The sequence below is a fragment of the Abrus precatorius genome, unplaced genomic scaffold (genome assembly GCF_003935025.1).
Source record: "Abrus precatorius isolate BTA unplaced genomic scaffold, Abrus_2018 Scaffold10, whole genome shotgun sequence".
Taxonomy (NCBI): domain Eukaryota; kingdom Viridiplantae; phylum Streptophyta; class Magnoliopsida; order Fabales; family Fabaceae; genus Abrus; species Abrus precatorius.
This window is the reverse complement of record NW_020874292.1, coordinates 34,729,291-34,747,730: the sequence shown is the minus strand read 5'-3', so window position 1 is coordinate 34,747,730 and position 18,440 is coordinate 34,729,291. Positions and strand designations below refer to the sequence as shown.

The following is an 18,440-nucleotide window of genomic DNA, read 5'->3' as shown; positions in this document are numbered from 1 at the left end:
TGTAGAAAACTTTATAAATTACTGCAAATTTTTCTAAGAGTTTTGTCATAGAAAATAATTAATTTTCATTAAATTATTATTTTCATTAATTTGCATAAAAAATTGTAGAAATTTTTAAAAAAAAATTCGTGCAAAAAATTTTCATGTAATAACCATAATTTGTTGGTAGTGTTAATTTTCTTTAGTATGAATTGGTTAAGTCACTACTACAAAACCTGCATATATAAATAGATTTATAGATAAATTTTTAAATAATTACAGACAATTTTTAAATTACATAAGGATTTACATACGGACAACAATCGTCTATAATATTCTTATTGGTAAATAATTACAAATGAATTTTACAATCCATCTTGAATTTACATACAAAAAAAATTATCTATAATTTATAGACCAAAAAATGGTCTGTAATTTACAGACAGAAAAAACTGTCTGTAATGTATAGACATAAATATTTGTCTGTAAGTTATAGACAGATTTTTTCGTCTATAATCTGTCTGTGATATATTTTACTATTTTTGTTACTTTTTGTTTATATACATAGTTATTCATATCTGTTCCTGATTATCACAATTTATAAATATAATAAAAACTATAAAATTAAATCTAAAAATTCAAAAATAATTTATAAAATTTAAAATTTAAATGTTATTACAAATGAAGACATAAACATCCAAATAAATAATATTAAAAATAAAATACAAGTGTCATCATGAATAATCCATATGATCATCATCCGAAGGAACATTGCCATCAGTAGATGAGGAGTCAGAAAAATAATGACGCATGGAGCTGAAAACTGATAGAGCTGAAGTTGATGGAGGAGGAGGAGGAAAAAGTGTGGAGCTGTTTGCTCTTATAAGCTTAAAATATGTATGTATCTGTTGCATCTGCATATGTTGTTGCTTCATTTGCTATCGGACCTCCCTTTGCATCATCGATGCCACCTTCTTCTCCATTTTCCTTGTCCACTTCTTCTTCCATGCACTTTTCTTACTTTTCCACATCTCCTCATTCTGCTTTTAGAGTTCTTAATTGAAGGCATGGACTTGAGTGTGGACCATGTCTTCCACTTCCTCAGGTGCAAGAGAAGAGACATCTCCGGTGATAGTTACAGGAGACATGAAGTCTGCAAAGCGGCTCCCATGCCATAAATGCAACCTTTATAAAGGTTACCCACAGTCTGTAACCACGTAGCATCCTCATCAACTGACTCTGAATCCTAAGAATATGCCTTCTCAAACCTTTGAACATAGTCATCCTATAATTTAATTCAAATAATTAGATATTAGTCTAGAGAACTATTTAATAAATCACTAATAATAACATATAGTATCAATTAAAATGACTTACGTATGTGACCTGAGATCGTGTATCAACCTACAGCTTTTTGTCTCCCCTGCGAGTGTGTGTTTCCTTGAACAACTTTCTATACATAGGTGGCCTTTCTAACGACTTCTCCTACAATTTTAATTAAATCACAATATCAAATATGAAATTATAGATATAATAAAATGAATTTTAAAATCACATATTAAGTTCACTTTAGTGCCAACCAAAGTTATATAGCCACTAGTATGCAATGATCTCCTTATTGGATGCCCTAATCCACCAGTATGTCAGATGAAAAATCGGTCAAAAACAACAATATTTACAGATAGAAAATCTATTTGTAATTCTCACTCCATAATTCCTATCCATAATACTTCGCGTCAAATGGCGGACCAACTACAGACGGATCAAAATCTGTCTGTAATACAGACAAATTTTTTACAAATTTTTTTTAAAAAATTTAATTATTCATCTATAAAGTTGTCTATATTATAGACAAATTTTTATTCGTTTATAATGTTCGTCTGTAAATTACGCTTTTCTAGTAGTGAGTAACACTAGAGTTAAATTTTAATGAATTTGTAACTCAAAAATAAAGTATAACATTAAAAAAATGAGAGATAATTGAATGGGATAAAATAATCCTATCCATTAATGATTCAATGCTAAAATAAAATATATTAATGCATTAAATTCTTATGATATATTTTATAATTAGCCTTTTTTATTTATATATCTCCAAGCATTCAAAAGAAGTTTTTATAATTGTTTAGGGATTAAATTTAATAGAGAGATTTAGAGGATTCACAAATTTAAGAAGATTAGAAAAAGAAAAAAAAGTAGAACGAGCAAGTGATTAGAGAGTATTATTGAATATAAGTGTTTGTAAACTTTTTTGTTACATGACGATCTTAGTTATAATCAATATTGTGAATACAAATAAAACTTATATTTATTGTATAAGTATAAAATAAGAATCCTTTTGTTAGATAGGAGTAATGTTTTCCAAACTTTAACTAAAACATATTATTCTGAAAAAGCAACAAACATTTCTTGAGAATAATAAATATTATTTTTTGAGCAACTAAAACATCTATTTTACTGTATCTAGTTGAAATTAGTGCATTGAATGTTACAAAAAGCTGCACTTCATCAATCTTAGAAGTCTTAGGTTATGCGCCCTTTGAGGAATGGTTGGGATTGCATCAGATATTTTAGGAACACACAATCCACCTCTAGTATTTCAAACCTTTATCATGCCTTGTTGTATGTTTTGTTGAAAAAATTAGTGTAATTTTATCATTTTATAAGTGAATCTATGCATTTGTGTCTTTTTTATGTTAACTTGAGTGTAAATTGTTGATCTGAGTATATGTTCAAATTGCTACATTTTATAGTTGTGATATTTTATTTAATTAAAGATTGACATAAGCGTCCAAAACAATAATTTTGATAAATAGAATGACTATTTTAATTGATGAGTGTAATTTCATAGACAACATTAAGTACACATTTTAATTATGCTTTTATTTAATATTTTTTTAAAAAAGAATGACTTATATCATAAATTTAATTATAAAAATTATTTAAAAAAATTAAAAAAAACTTATAATAATCAGAAGCTATTTCACATGAGTTGTACATGTTTAAAACAAGATATTTAGATAATATGTTGCCTATCATATACCCCAATTGAATTTCTTTATTAAAAAGATGATATCAATTTATTAAATACTTTTATCTTTAAATATTATACAAAAGCCTCTTACCTTAACATGCATGGTTATGTAACAAAGAAATGGATTGATGGGAGTTTAATAAAACTCTCACTATGGACAATAATTTTAAAAAATTGAACGGATAATATTATCCTATTGCCTTTTTTTTTTTTTCCCTACCTTCTCCATTTACATGTTCAAAAGCTTCAAAAAAAGAAGAGATAGGTGAAAACGTAAAGAATCCAAGAAATACAACAACAGAAAAGAAACCACCATATCATATTCTGTCTAGTTAGTGGCCAAATAAACCACCTCACTTGCTTTTCCTTTCTTTCTTTTTTCTTTCCACATTTTTATTGCGTATTTAACTTTTCTTTTGTTCCTCATACATGTGTCCCAATATCAATTGCTGGCCCCTAAAACGTGCATAAACCCTTTTCCACTTTTTCATTTTTATAAGAATCAAATTCAGTAATATGGCGACCACAACCTAAAATAGAGTGTCCACGTTTCATATTGTGAATGTTGGCAAGCTTATAGCAAATATGAGTTGGCTACATGATAGCTGATAACCCTTTGATTTTCCTTCTTTTCTCAAAGAGAATCTTCCTTATCATCAAAAGCAAAAGATCATATGAGAACAAGAGGAATGAGAAAATGAGTATGGAAAGAATGAAAGGAACTAGGAAAGGGGGAAGAAAGTAGGTTGAGATAAAGAAAAGCAAAGCATATATAAAGTAATGCACTTAATGACAGTGACAATTTTGAGACTCACGAATAATCCAGAACCCTCTCCAAAGAAGAAGGTAAGACTTAAGAGAAGAAATAAATTAGGTACTTTGTTGGCACTTTTATTATTTAAATAATTCAAAATTGAAACCGTATGCCATATTATATATACGTTTATCTTTTTGAAATACACATTATAAAATATACTTGAAAAATTAAAAAGGACTAATTTAGTTCTTAAAAGTTGTTCAAGAATATTTTTCACAATGATGGTTACCAAATATAACAAAAAAAAGCAGAAGAAAAATTCCAAACGAAAAGCAGAAAAACTCAATCATTGTATATTGAAACCAACGTTTCAAATATGTGTGTATCTTCATGTATATTGGAACCCAGATTGGGTCGAAAATTCGGCTTTTCTTCAGGATATGGATCATAAAAGGTAAGATTCTCAATGCACTAGCATACGAGTATCTCGTAAATTATAACGATGCAATGATAGATACAAAGTCACACTGCTAAAAACCCAAGTTGAAATTAAATAAACAAATAAAAGTTATTCAAAGCTAAAATACAGCATACTTTCTCCGATCCTTTTTATAAGAAAAATAAATTATTATGACTAAAAAAAGTAATTAAGTCTATTATATTTTTTATAAATATAAATTTTATTTTTAAAATATTTATAATATTAAATGGTGTAGTTAGTAATTTATATATTTAATGATACTAATAAAAAAAAGTATAAAAAAATTTAACAATTAATACATCTTAAATCTATCATTTATTTCTTATAACAAAGATAAAAGAAATACTTCATTTTGTTTTGTTATAAAAAGGATGAAGTATAATTTTAGCTCCAAATTTGCACTTGATGTAAAGCAACACATTCCCATTTGATATGTCAAATATAATGGTTGCTAATCATTGCATAAATTATATATATTCGGGTGCATACCACCATGACTCTAATGTTAGTCTTCTTTTAGTGGGGAGATCATAAATATCTCTTTGAATATTGCACTCATATAAATGATTATTCATCTTACATCATTTATGTTCACTTTTTATAAAATTCAACCTTAAGATAATTGTGTAAGATGAAGGAGGAGCCTGATAGTCTGATAGATATGCTTTTTTTTATTATTATTATTAACATCAGTTTTCATGTTGATTTTAAGTAATTATAAATGAATCATTTTTGTAAAAAGGAAATATTCATTATTTTGAAATATTAATAATGTAAAAACCACTTTTTTAAATTGAGTTTTTAGTTGTTTAAATTAAATTAATATTTTTTTTAAAGTTGAAGAAAACAAAAAAAGAGAAAAAGGAGAGAGTAGTGCTCAGTCCCTAAATGTAACAAAAAGCATTAAACGAGCACATAAATACATTTAAAAAAGAACTTAGGGTTAAATTTAAACATTTAAATTAAAATAATATTTTTATGATTATTTTAAAGTTTTTTATTTTTAAAGTGATGAGTACTTTTTTAATAAAAATTTACTATTTTTCGTTGTTTATCTTTAATTTAAGAACCCGAGATTAATATTTTTATTAAGTAAAAGTCCATTTACATCATGGGCATCCTTTTCAAAACCCGTTAATCGTTTCAATGTTCATGCTATACCATCTAATAGTGGCAAGTAAAAATGATTAGAATAATTTTAAACTTTTCCATTATTTATACTTATTGGAATTATTAAATATTTTTATATTTTTAAAGCAATACATATTGTTCAACGTCCATTTTAGAAATATAAAAAAAAATATTAAAAGATATAACAAACATTCACATTGTGCAATCAATGTCAAAAGCACTTCTTGATCTCTGCCGTTATCAATCGTATCCAAAGACCAAAAGGTTCTTATCAATGCTTAAGTGCGCACTATATACCCCATTCTCCAATTTATGCTCAGAAATCATATAGGCAAGTGGGTTTTCTCTTATTATTATTATTATTATTATTATTATTATTATCAACAGTAACTTAATTCCCTTATCCATTTAAATATCGTAACACATCCCAAATAAATGAACCATGCTGCATGAAACCATATACATATTTGGGACAATGAATCTCTCTATTAACGAAATATTGTGACACATAATATTTAGAAATTGAAAGGACATACATACATGTGAAGCAACCAAATAATCTTTGCAAGTCCCTCAGACATTCATCAACTGCAGAACCCAAAAACAAAAAATAGGCAATAAAATATATGAAGTCATTTGTTTTAAAATTAAATAGCTAGATTAATTTTAAATTATAAAACATAATTAAGATATATGTTTAGATTAGCATCAACCACCAATTATGTTAAAACATGTATATTTATTAAAAATATAAGCATAAATTTTTTAATACGAAAATAAACTCTCGACGTTTTTTCGACTTTAAAAATTGAAAAATATTTTAAGATTTTGTTATAATTTCCAATATATAATTGCAACAATTATTTCCCTTTAAAATATTATACAAAATATGTATTTGGAGACAGATGAGCATACAAAGGTGCACTGCATTTGTTTAGCAATTTATGGCACCAACTTCCTTTTGAAAAAAAGAAAAAACTACTGATCAGTCAAAGAAACTAATTAACGTTCGGTCAAACAATACAACTTGAGTTTATCATATAAAAATCTAATGCTTTTTTATAGGACCCGTTGGCACATGCTTTTGAATTTTATCCGATTAATTATTGAATCGTCAAAGCCTAAGTGGATATATTGCATTCAATCTAGGATTTATTATTAAACAGCACATACAATATGTATGACGTTGTTGATTTGATTTATTACATTGTGATCCCACATTAGACTTTTGTTCTTCCATCTCTCTTCCAAAGTCGGCAATGACTACTTTTCCATTAACTTCATGCTTTCGTCACGTTATATGTTTTGTTTATATAACTTGTCGGGAGCATTATGTAATCCACAAGTATATATATCATTAACTATTATCATTGAATTGAAATATTTTCATGCTTGAATTATAATTATGAATAAATGTTCGTCAAATTATTTTGTGCAAACACCTTTTCCTTTTTTATAGTAATTAAGGTCATTATTCTCATCATTCAAAATTTAAGTTGATGTCTCTTAACTTAAGGACTAATTTAAAGGTAAAATTATAATATTGAAGGATGAATTACTATAAAAGTATATATATAGCTTTTGGAAAATACAATCTCATATTTATAAATAAAAGGAACAACAATTCTGTTGCGTGTAGCTTTGAATTACCAAAATAAATGTTATTCTTCTTTTCAATTATTTTTTTGGTAATATTGGAAGTTTTAGAAAAATGTTGGTAACACAATCCTTGAAAAACACTTATGGTGTCCTAACTGAAGAACTTTAAGTCAATGCTACCCGGTTTTAGGTATTGATTCAACCCTATCAGTACCAGCCATTATTCTAATTGTCATTGAAAGGCTATCATTGTTATGGTATTTCTTATTTTCCATTTTTGACTTAATATGAGTATAATATATGTTGTGACGCAATATTTTAGTACAAATCATATATATGAATGGTAGTTCTATTTCGATTGTCATTCTAGTAAGATAAACATGATGACCGGATGCACCGAACTAGCTGTCTCAATTGGTAAGAAAGAACGATATAGACTAGAAAGGTCTTCACTTAAAAATTTGAATTAATTGCTAATTCTTTGTTAATATGTCATATAATATAATCTTAAATATGTTTTAACCTTAATTAGATGGGACAATCACCTACTTTTTGCGCACAAAAAATTGACCACGCATGTAAATCAAATTTTGTTCAAATTCCTGAAGGAAGTAAGAATCATGTGATTAACTTGTCTTGTCGTAACTTTCAGTGATATGCTAAGTGACTATTGTACTTTATTTTTGCTTCATGGGCAATTTTACTTGCGGGCATATATAAAAGGAAATACGTATAAAGAACATGTATGGTTTGGTCAAAGGGTTTGATGGTGGAGATAAGCTGACATGAACATTGAAATTTCATGCTTTGAATATCACAAAAGTCTGCATATACAACACATGGAAAACATAGGACGCAAAATACTTGGGTTGAGTTTCGGGTAAAACCTTCATGTTTGATTCCTTTGAAGCAAACATTAATTTAGTCGTAGATTCTTAATTAGAACTAACACGTTCAATTGGACTTTTCGAAGAGCTTAAGATCAATGATACACTAGTATAAGTCAACTAGCTACGGTGTCACAAATTTATAAGGGCCTGTTTATATTAGTAATGTAAGAGCTTCAATAGAATTAAAAAACAAAATCACTAAAAGAAGCTTTGGGATTCTAAAGAATACAGATTCTAAAGCCTCACACTTTAATTGTTTTTATAAAATTAAATTCTAAAATTTAGAACACGTACAAAAGTAGAAGAAAACTCTTTCGTTTCTTCTCAATTTTCTTTTCAGCATCTAAAGATGATCCAAGGAAAATTTTGAAATAAGGATTTAAGTAGGACCACTATTTTCTTTCCTACTTAAAAGCTAATAAGCGTAATACATCCTTTAGTTTATATTATTTGTTTGGCTGGAATATTTGTTTTGATTAATTATAATAATGTTGAAAAAATAAATTATTTTAGGAGGGAAAAAATGATTATATAATTGTTAAGTAACATTATTTATTTGAATAAAATCATATGCATTTTCCCCCCCATTATTATAGATTATTGTGATCTAAGATAATACATGTAACAATTTCCTATAATGCAAATTCTAACACAATTTTCACCAATTTATATAATATTATATTTTTTTCTGTAATTTTGAGGATTAGACGTTTCGTGTATCATAAAACGTCTTGCAAAGGTCTAGGATGAAAATTAGTGAAAATTTTCTCTATATAGATTCACACTATAGAACGTTATTTCTAGCAAAAGCTAATGGTAGAAGAGTAGAACATATTTGGTATATCGTTTTTTTTTTTTGGGGGGTACTATTTAGTGAACCTATAAATAAATTTATATTGAAAAAATTATAAATTGTTTAAGCGAGCTAATTAATATTCATATACTTTGTAATAATACTTTTAAAAAATAATCATATCACAATAGTATACATATATAGCAGCGGTCCCACTATTTTATGAAAGGTAATTTGGCAGGGACATTGCATGTGATTCACCAGGCAAAACATCAAAAGGATATAGACTCTTAAGCCACTTTTTCCATGCGAAATATCTATTGTCTCTACTTTTGCTTTGTTTTTTTCACCACCAATCGCTGTCTATCTGTAAAGAGATTTAAATCAACATATTATTTTGATATCTGAAATTTAACATTATAAGAAATTATAAATTTAGTCTATTATTTTAGTAAATGTTAATGGTCAATTTAATTAGTCTCTCACATCAGTTTGTGTCAATCAGTTTGGTCTTAAACATTAATACGTGTTAAACATTGAATTGATTAACAATTGTTACAAATTAGATTTTAAGTTTTTGTTTTTATTTTGCAATATTTGAGATCAAATTATGTTAATTTTTGAATTAAAGTAACTCACAAATATCAAAGTCAAAGAGGTATTTATGTTTTTTCTTGTGATAATAAGGGATCGAATTTTCATATTTTCCTCAGTAGATTTTCTTCAACATGCAGACTACAATTTGTACAAAGGTATTTAGGATGACATGCTGTTATTATTGATTATCCATTATTTCTTCAGATAAGATTATGTTTGGTCCATTTCATGTGGTGTCTGAGCATGAAGAAACGTTATTTAATGATACGAAAACACTAGAAATATTTGTGAACAAGACGATTCCTGCAACCTTCTGCTTTTTGAAAATTAGTGTTGATGCTGACAAAATATAATTGAAAGCAAGTTGTGATGGGATATGTAACAATTTTGCTTAATGCATGCGTGAAATTTGTAGGTCGTGATGGTTGCATTTGGCCTAAAATGTTGTCGGATATGCTTATCTTCAACAAGGTACCCTGTCAAAATATTATGGGACATTGGCCTTGTTACATAGTAGCCAAGACACGATCTAGGATATGCTTCCTCAAATTATTGGATTATGAATTTGTCAGAAAGTAACACTGCCTTCAGTTCCATAAAATATGTGTACTTAGTTAAGGAATCAATTTTATTCAATTCCATATCTAGTCCAATGTATAATTTCACACAAGGTAAAGATCAGGAAATAATCTTACAAGCATTGTTGAAACCATTGCCAACATTTGTATATATTAAGACATTGTTAACGTTTGATAGCCTAAATTAGTATATTGAATTTTTTTTAATTTTCAGATTTGTTTCAGTTTTTTTATTCTATTTTATTTTAGTCATTTAATTTTTAGAAACATTTTTATAAATTAAAGAACTGAAATGAGAAAAAAAAAGTTAAAAATCAAGCTGAAACAAAATTAAAAATTGAGGGACCAAGTAGTAATTTAACTTATGAAATAAGAAGTAATATATAAGTCTATAATAAGATAACCAGTAGTTTGTTGCATGAATTATAATTTTATGTAACAACATATATTTAAATTTAAATTTTTTAATTTAAAAATTTAAAATTAATTAATTTTTTTTATAATTTAAACAACATAACTTATTCTTTAGATAATTTTTTATTATATTTGTTAGATATTTAATATTTTTTAACATTTATTATCCTTAGAAAACAAAATAAAAATCAAACAATTAATTTAATTCAAACTGTAGTAAATCAAATAAAATATTATATTTAAATTAATTCAAATCAAACTACAATTTATTTCTATAATTAAATTAAATAAGTTCTTTTTACCTAACAACTAATTTAAACTGAACCGCAAGCTCTATCACTCTACTGTAACCATTGAGAGTGATGTAATTGAAAAAACATATAGGACAAAATGCATAGTAACAAATATTCTATTTATTTATTTTATTTTTTGTATTTTAACGAAGGGAAAATGTGTGGCCTCGAAAACCTACCAAGTTTGGGCCATACACAGTCTCTGTCTCTTACTGTTTCTTGGTGGTCGGTTAGATAAGAAGGTTAAAGACAACTCTAGTATCTGTCCCTCTTAATTCCCACTTAAATTATTTTTCTCATTCAATTTTCATTTTCTCTCTTTCTACTTAGTGTTACGAAAGGATTAGATACTAACTTTTATCATCATAGAAAATTCCAAATTGTCTATGTGATTCCCCCATATGTATCCAAATTCATCATGACATAAATTTTCTCTATAAATATGCTACTTATCTCACCCATCTTATCATAATCATATCCCTTGACTCACACACTCACTTCTCAGCATTTTCTAGGAAACTCTTTGATTGAATGGGCTTGTGTGTTTGGTAACAAAGAAAACAAGCCTCAGCTTAATTGTGTTGTTCAACATGGAAGGAGGAGTACCAGAAGCTGATGTTTCTGCCTTTAGGGAATGCTTATCCCTATCATATAAGAATCCTTATGTTCTTCGCCTTGCTTTCTCTGCTGGAATTGGAGGCTTTCTCTTTGGCTATGACACTGGTAAATTAAGTTCTCATGCACAAAACTTTAGTTCTATTTTCTTAATTAGAATTAGAATTTTATTTTGAAGCTATCGTATAATTTATGACATAAAACTTCTTGTTATTATAAAATTTTATCTATAAAAAATTGTTAATATCAACCTTTGTTATATTTGTTATCAACAGAAAAAGACTTCTTAGAAAATAGTACTGAAAATGCTTTATTATTCATGACTTGTAACACATATTCTCTCAATGTTCACAAATTCTCATATGTATAAGTAAACTAGCAAAGTGGCAGTGATAATGTTGATGAATGATGGGTATGTGCAGGAGTCATATCTGGGGCTCTATTGTATATCAGAGATGATTTCAAAGCTGTGGATAGAAAGACATGGCTGCAGGTAACGTTCATCAAGTGTCAACCAATTTTTTTTTATCAGTTTTTCATTATTTTTTCTTGTTCTTTTCCCAAATTCGTCCTTTCTTAATGGACATTAATGCCCCTTGCTAAATTCATTACGGTTCTTTAGTTTTCTCGATTTTAGTTTCTTTGGAAAACATAACCTGAATTTAATTATAAAATATTGTTATATCGAACTTTCACTTTGTCACACATATAATTATAGTTAAATTAAAATAGGTATTGAAACTATAGATACGTTAACAGTTACTTACCTTTAAAATATGAATGAAAAAAATGAAAGGTGTGAATAATTTTTTTTTTAAAATGTGTAAAGTAACATGATATAATAATGTGTAAGACTGGCATGCAAATGGAATACTTTAAAATCTTTATTTTGTAATTAACTCAAAGGTTTATAAAGGGTGTAGACATTAAAGAAAAAAAGATACATAATCTCAATATTCATAAGGATGTGAAGAAAAAATTTTAAAATTAAGAGTCAAAAAACTAAAATTGAACTTGTAAATACTGGTTATAACCTGGAATTAACAAAATTAAAATATCGGATATAGCATGAAGATTTATATATATTATGAAAAAGATTAATTTTTTTTATTACATAACAAAAAATTAAAGAATTTTTATGTGAGTGCAATAGTATAAGGAAAAACGATTTATCATCGTCCTTTTTACCACTGGTATGAGTTGGGAAAACTTTGGATTCTGACTCTATCAAAGAAGGGTGTGGTCTCGAACTATTTACAACTTTGAACTCTGGCCACAAGTGTGGGGTCACGATAGTTCTAAATTTAGAAGACCACGAAAGATGACTATGCATATCTTTTTAAGTCCTATTTCTAAATCTGCATCATTCTGTATAAGGAAAATATTTATGCAAGAAACCTAAATATGCTGCTAGCCAAATATGTGGGGTATAATTCAACCATTTGACATAATTTAGGTTAGCCTTCAATATTTTTTCCCTTAAATCATATTATCAATTTTTGCTAAAGTTGTGACATTTCTAGGCTTAAATTGTATTATTTAAATAATCCAATGATCTCTTTCTCTCTCTCATATTAGATTTTTCTTGTCCAATAATCCAAAAATAATCTCTTTCTCTCTCTCATATATATTATTTAAATAATCTCATGTTATTAGATAACACAGTATAGTCATCTTAGAGATTAAAAAAACACTTTTTATTAAATAAGGACCCACTATTATTGATTGTAAGAATCATTAATTAAATTTGATAAAAATATTGTCTCTTTCTAATACGTTCATATCATATTACGTAATAAAATGAGAGTATTTAAATTCATTTTTTTCTTGTGTTATGAAAATTTGGTAAGTAAAATAATGTTATAGAAGCTGTGTCAATTTTTTTTTAAGTCATGTTCTGAAAGCTGTTAATGAAAGATCATGATTTTTGGGCTTGTTTAGAAAAGTTTATGGAAAACTTGTGAAAACGACTTATAATTCTCATAAATTTCTTCAGATTATTTCAAACTTCTTGTTTTAACTTATTAAAATAAAGTTTTATGACATAAGTAATCATTAAAAAAATTATTGAATGATCATTTATATATCCATTTTTTATTTTCAAGGACACACTATCAGTTGAAACTATTAAGTGATAGATGCATAGTCGAATATGAATTAGTTATGTTATTGCACCATTGTCCATAACAATCATTAAAACTTGATGTTCATATAACAGGAAGCCATAGTGAGTATGGCACTTGCTGGAGCAATAATAGGAGCTTCAGTTGGTGGATGGATCAATGATCGATTTGGAAGGAAAAAAGCAATCATTCTTGCAGACACCCTCTTTTTTATTGGGTCTGTTGTGATGGCTGCTGCACTCAGCCCAGCTATTCTAATTGTTGGTCGAGTTTTTGTTGGACTTGGTGTTGGAATGGCTTCGATGGCATCTCCTTTATACATCTCCGAAGCATCTCCAACCAGAGTTCGAGGGGCTCTTGTTAGTCTCAATGGATTTCTTATCACTGGAGGACAATTCCTCTCCTATGTTATCAACTTGGCCTTCACTAGTGTAAGTAAAATATGCTTCATTTGTTCAACTTAATGACATGAAAAAATGTTAACAATACACTTTACTAGTATATTATTTTAAGTGCCCTCTTTATTATTAGTTAAGATTTATTGTCACTTACGAAATGATGTGGAATTTGGCTCCAATGTAGCAAAATTATGCTGCATTTAGTATGATAAATTATCTTTTGGTTCATATGAGTAAATAATCATGCATCTTATAAAAATTCAACTGTGTGCGTTATATTTAGTGTGGTATAATAAATTTCAAAGAAATGTTGAATTTGGTGCGATATGGTGCATGCTGGTTCACATATTATTATTTAATTAAAGAACTTGATTGTAGAGATATAAAAAGCTTGATATAAGTTTTATCCTTAAAATATCCATGTATAAAAATAGTTTGATTAAGCTTCTTACAACTTTTAATTACATTTATTGTTTTTATAATTTGTTTAGGCACCAGGAACATGGAGGTGGATGTTAGGAGTAGCAGCAGTACCAGCTTTAACACAAATCATACTAATGCTCTTGCTCCCAGAATCACCTCGCTGGTTGTTCCGAAAGGTTAATTCATCATCTCTTTTTTTTTTTTTTTTGAGACAATGCAAGTAATCTAATTTTTCTTGTCAAAATTTGTCTCTTGACCTGTCTTTATTTTTGGCTTTTAACAGGGCAGACAAGATGAAGCTAAAGAAATCTTAAGGAAGATTTACCCTCCCCAGGTTGTTGAAGATGAAATTAATGCACTAAAGGAATCAGTTGAAATGGAAGTAAAGGAAGCTTCAGCTTCAGATAAAGTTAGCATAGTTAAGTTGTTAAAAACTAAAACAGTGAGAAGAGGTTTATATGCAGGAATGGGCCTTCAAATCTTCCAACAATTTGTGGGTATCAATACAGTCATGTACTACAGCCCCACCATTGTTCAATTAGCTGGATTTGCATCCAATAGGGTAGCACTCCTTCTGTCACTAGTCACAGCAGGGCTAAATGCAATTGGCTCTATTTTGAGTATATATTTCATTGACAAGACTGGGAGGAAGAAGCTTTTGTTGTTTAGTTTGTCTGGTGTTGTAGTTTCTCTTGTTGTTTTAACTGTTGTGTTTCATGAGACTACAACTCACTCACCAATGATTAGCACAATTGAAACCTCTCACTTCAATAACACTTGCCCTGATTACAGCACAGCTTTGAACCCTGGTGAATGGGATTGCATGAAATGCCTCAAGGCTTCTCCAGAGTGTGGCTTTTGTGCTTCTAGAGCTAATAAGGTAAATTTGTCCTCACCTCCTCCTAAAAAAAAGTGCATCAAATGGTTTTCGTATTCATGGATCCTCTTTTGTATGGAGATGGTCCTATTGAAGTAAGAAAAACACATAATTTATACAACTTTCAAACTATAGTAGTGTCCTTGTTTGATAAAACTTGTGTTTTCTTTCTTCGATAGCACCATATTGTGTTACTTGACAACTGGAGAGCATCATATCCTATTGATTCCTATATCTTATATACCTTAGTACTAGTTCTATTTAGCATTATGTTAGTAAAATATTAATCATTATTGCATCAATTAAGGGAGATGATTTTAATCTTTTATTTTTCATTTGAGTTCTAAATCCTAACTCCAGTACTAATTATTTTGCAGCTCTTACCTGGGGCATGCTTGATCTCCAATGATACAACAGAAGATCAGTGCCATCAAGAGCATAGGCTATGGTACACTAGGGGCTGTCCAAGCAAATATGGATGGCTTGCACTAATTGGCCTGGCTCTCTATATCATATTCTTCTCACCAGGGATGGGAACAGTTCCATGGGTTGTCAACTCTGAGATATATCCTCTAAGGTATAGAGGAATTTGTGGAGGAATGGCATCTACCTCAAATTGGGTTTCAAATCTCATTGTGGCACAATCCTTTTTATCCTTGACACAAGCTATCGGAACCTCATCCACATTCATGATATTCATATTCATCACTGTTGCAGCCATTATCTTTGTCATTATTTTTGTACCAGAAACCAAAGGACTTCCAATTGAGGAAGTAGAGAACATGCTGCAAAGAAGATCTTTGAACTTCAAGTTTTGGCAAACTAGTTCTGACTCTGATGAAGTACCCAAACATAAAACTCAGTCAGTTTAAGTGAATGAGTATTATTGTACCATTAATTAATGTAGTACAAGTAGTGAACTAAGGGATTGAACAATAATATTGAGAGATTAAGATGTAGCATGTTAGATTTGCATTATAGATTTATTGCTTTACCTTCTGTAAAAATTTAAGAAATTTGGGTCTTTGTGTATACTTTTAATTTGGTGCAATAAGTTAGTATTTGAATACCACAATATTGCAGGCCTTAGGGGCCTCAGATGTCAAGAAATGAAAGGATTTTACATTTGTCCTGCATTTTTTTTTTCCTAATCACACTTTTTTCATATAATCTGGAAATTAGATTCCAAAATGTATAAATTATTTTCAGAAATTAAATTTTTGGAAGCAAAAAGAAACAAATTTTGGGAATAAATAATTGCAACCCAACATGTCATTTAGATAATATTGGGCCACAAATTTATGGATCATCATATGTAACTGTTAAATGCCCTCTGGGAGGCCTAGGGCCCAACACCTTTTTTCTGATGTGGATTTGATAGTTTTGTTAGGTTTCAAAATTATATAATGATAAAAAAAAATGGTTTCAAAATTATAGAGCAATGCTAAGCTAGGTTTTATTCTTAAACCTCTATTTAAATTCTGTTCACCCCAATCAAATAAAGCAGAAGTATATTGAACCATTCTAATCAATCAATATTCCATATTCCAAGAGAAAAAAAACACTATAAAATACGAATAAGCGTGCAAATCAAATGCAACACTAATTAATTTACAGTGATTCTACCTGTTCCTATATAGTGCTACATTTCATGCTTTTTCAATAAGAAATTCTAAAATGTAGATTTAGATCCTAATATTACTTTGTAGCATAAAAAGGAGAAAGATTCAAATCTTACTATAAGATATAGAACGGGTTTAGCAAAGAGAGAATAATCATCAAATTAGATAATGCAAAAAATAATAAATAATATGAACTTAAAATGAAACGGTACATGCATCTATTTCATATCCAATGGTACTGTAATAATCATTTAAATCAATTAAATTTGTTAAAGTGTGGAGTTAAGTATAAATCAAGAATGTTTGGCATTATTTGTGAAACAATATTTTTGTGATAAAAATATTAACAACTTTTGCAGCTGTGGATTCTATAAAGCCATAATACGAATTTCTTTCTTACTTTTCTAAACTCTTGGCATAATGCATCATACACCACGAATTCTTGCTTACTTTGCTAACAAAAGTCGAACTTTATGGCTCAAATTTTGCCAACTAATTAATTCAGCTAAGTTTGATCTTTCAATTATTCGATGATTCAAGTATACACTATTATTTGTTTTGTTACATTTAGCTAAAATCCTCTTATTTAGAGTTGAAGGAGAGTTGAGATTGAGAAATATTTAATTAATAACTTAACACGAAATAAAAACATACATAGAGGTTTTTCTAAGAATCAAAACAAACCAACTTAGTCAAATATACAAGAACAAATGAGAAATAATAGTGTCGATAATGAAATATTCTTTTAGAATATTGAAGTTGGTATATTCATGAAAACTTTTTTTTTTGTTTCCTTGAGTGATTTGATTTTATGAGTGAATAAGATAAACAATAAAATCAATCAACAAATACGTGTCCCAAATCTTCAATAAAAGGTGTAAAAGAAAGAAGAAAAAAGAAATAAAAAAAATGCAATGAATGAACATAAAGAGGGAAGAATATAATTAATGTATTTTATTTGGGTTAGATGCGAATTCCTCTCCCAATAAGGAGAGTAATAATAAATATTAAACAGATGATTAATGATAATTGAATTAATTAATAAGTGAGTGAATTTGGTGAAATTGTTGTAAATGTTACTTAATGGAAACGAAAGGTAATTGGAAAGTGGAATAGATGATGAATAAGGGACATGCGTGTGTGCTTCTCATCATATTTAGAGCAAAATCAACCGCACAAGTGCCCACGGCGCACGGTATCTCTTTCCAATTTTCTTGAAAGCCACATAATATTTTCATTGAATTAAACAATTTCACTTGCTTTTCATTCTTACTAACCAACAATATACCTTTTCTCACCCTCAATCATTACTTTTAGGATTATTAATCAGTGTCACACTAGTTTAAAATATTAATAATTAATAATTTTTATAAAAATATATTAAATATTATAAGAATAAATGTTTTTTCATTTTTTAAATAAAACAAATTGATTTTCATTTGTTAACTCATATTTTTAAGAAATTAATTACTACTGTGTTCTTTACTCTTTTTAGGTTTTGCCTTAAATCACTTTTGTACAGGGAAGTAATTTAAACTGGGCAATTTTTTTCCTTTTTCTATTTTTGTTCTCTGTGCATCTTTAAATTACTATAATACTTAGGTAAATATGTGCAACGGTGTCATTAAATACTATTTTTATGATATGTAGGAATAAAAAATTTATTCTAAATATTAGTGTTAAAAATGTTAAACTTGTTTTACAGTGATTTGATTTTCAAAATGGATTAATATTTTTTAATTACGTATATCTATTTTTAATTTAGAAATTTTAATCAGGACGAGTTTTCTTTTCTATATGTTTAATTCAAACAGAAAAAGAAATAATTATTTTAGT

General features: G+C 28.1%; 1 protein-coding gene across 2 annotated transcripts; it reads left to right on the top strand.

Moving 5' to 3' along the window:
• Positions 1-10,819: 10,819 nt before the first annotated feature.
• LOC113847845 (probable inositol transporter 2) lies at positions 10,820-16,115 on the top strand. 2 transcript variants are annotated; one of them, XM_027477144.1, is made up of 6 exons: positions 10,820-11,269; positions 11,584-11,654; positions 13,380-13,715; positions 14,174-14,281; positions 14,389-14,985; positions 15,360-16,115. In XM_027477144.1, the coding sequence occupies exons 1-6, from the start codon at positions 11,137-11,139 to the stop codon at positions 15,852-15,854; spliced, it is 1,740 nt and encodes a 579-aa protein (XP_027332945.1). In that variant the 5' UTR covers positions 10,820-11,136; the 3' UTR covers positions 15,855-16,115. The 2 variants fall into 2 exon arrangements, with proteins under 2 accessions (XP_027332945.1, XP_027332953.1); XM_027477152.1 differs by having other exon boundaries at positions 10,913-11,269; positions 14,389-14,844; positions 15,435-16,073.
• Positions 16,116-18,440: the final 2,325 nt, after the last annotated feature.

Excerpts from the sequence above, each read along its gene's own strand:
- LOC113847845 (XM_027477144.1), top strand. The coding sequence starts at position 11,137 with ATGGAAGGAGGAGTACCAGAAGCTGATGTTTCTGCCTTTAGGGAATGC. Across the intron at positions 14,282-14,388 it reads CTCGCTGGTTGTTCCGAAAG|GGCAGACAAGATGAAGCTAA; the intron begins GTTAATTCATCA and ends GGCTTTTAACAG. Across the intron at positions 14,986-15,359 it reads GTGCTTCTAGAGCTAATAAG|CTCTTACCTGGGGCATGCTT; the intron begins GTAAATTTGTCC and ends ATTATTTTGCAG.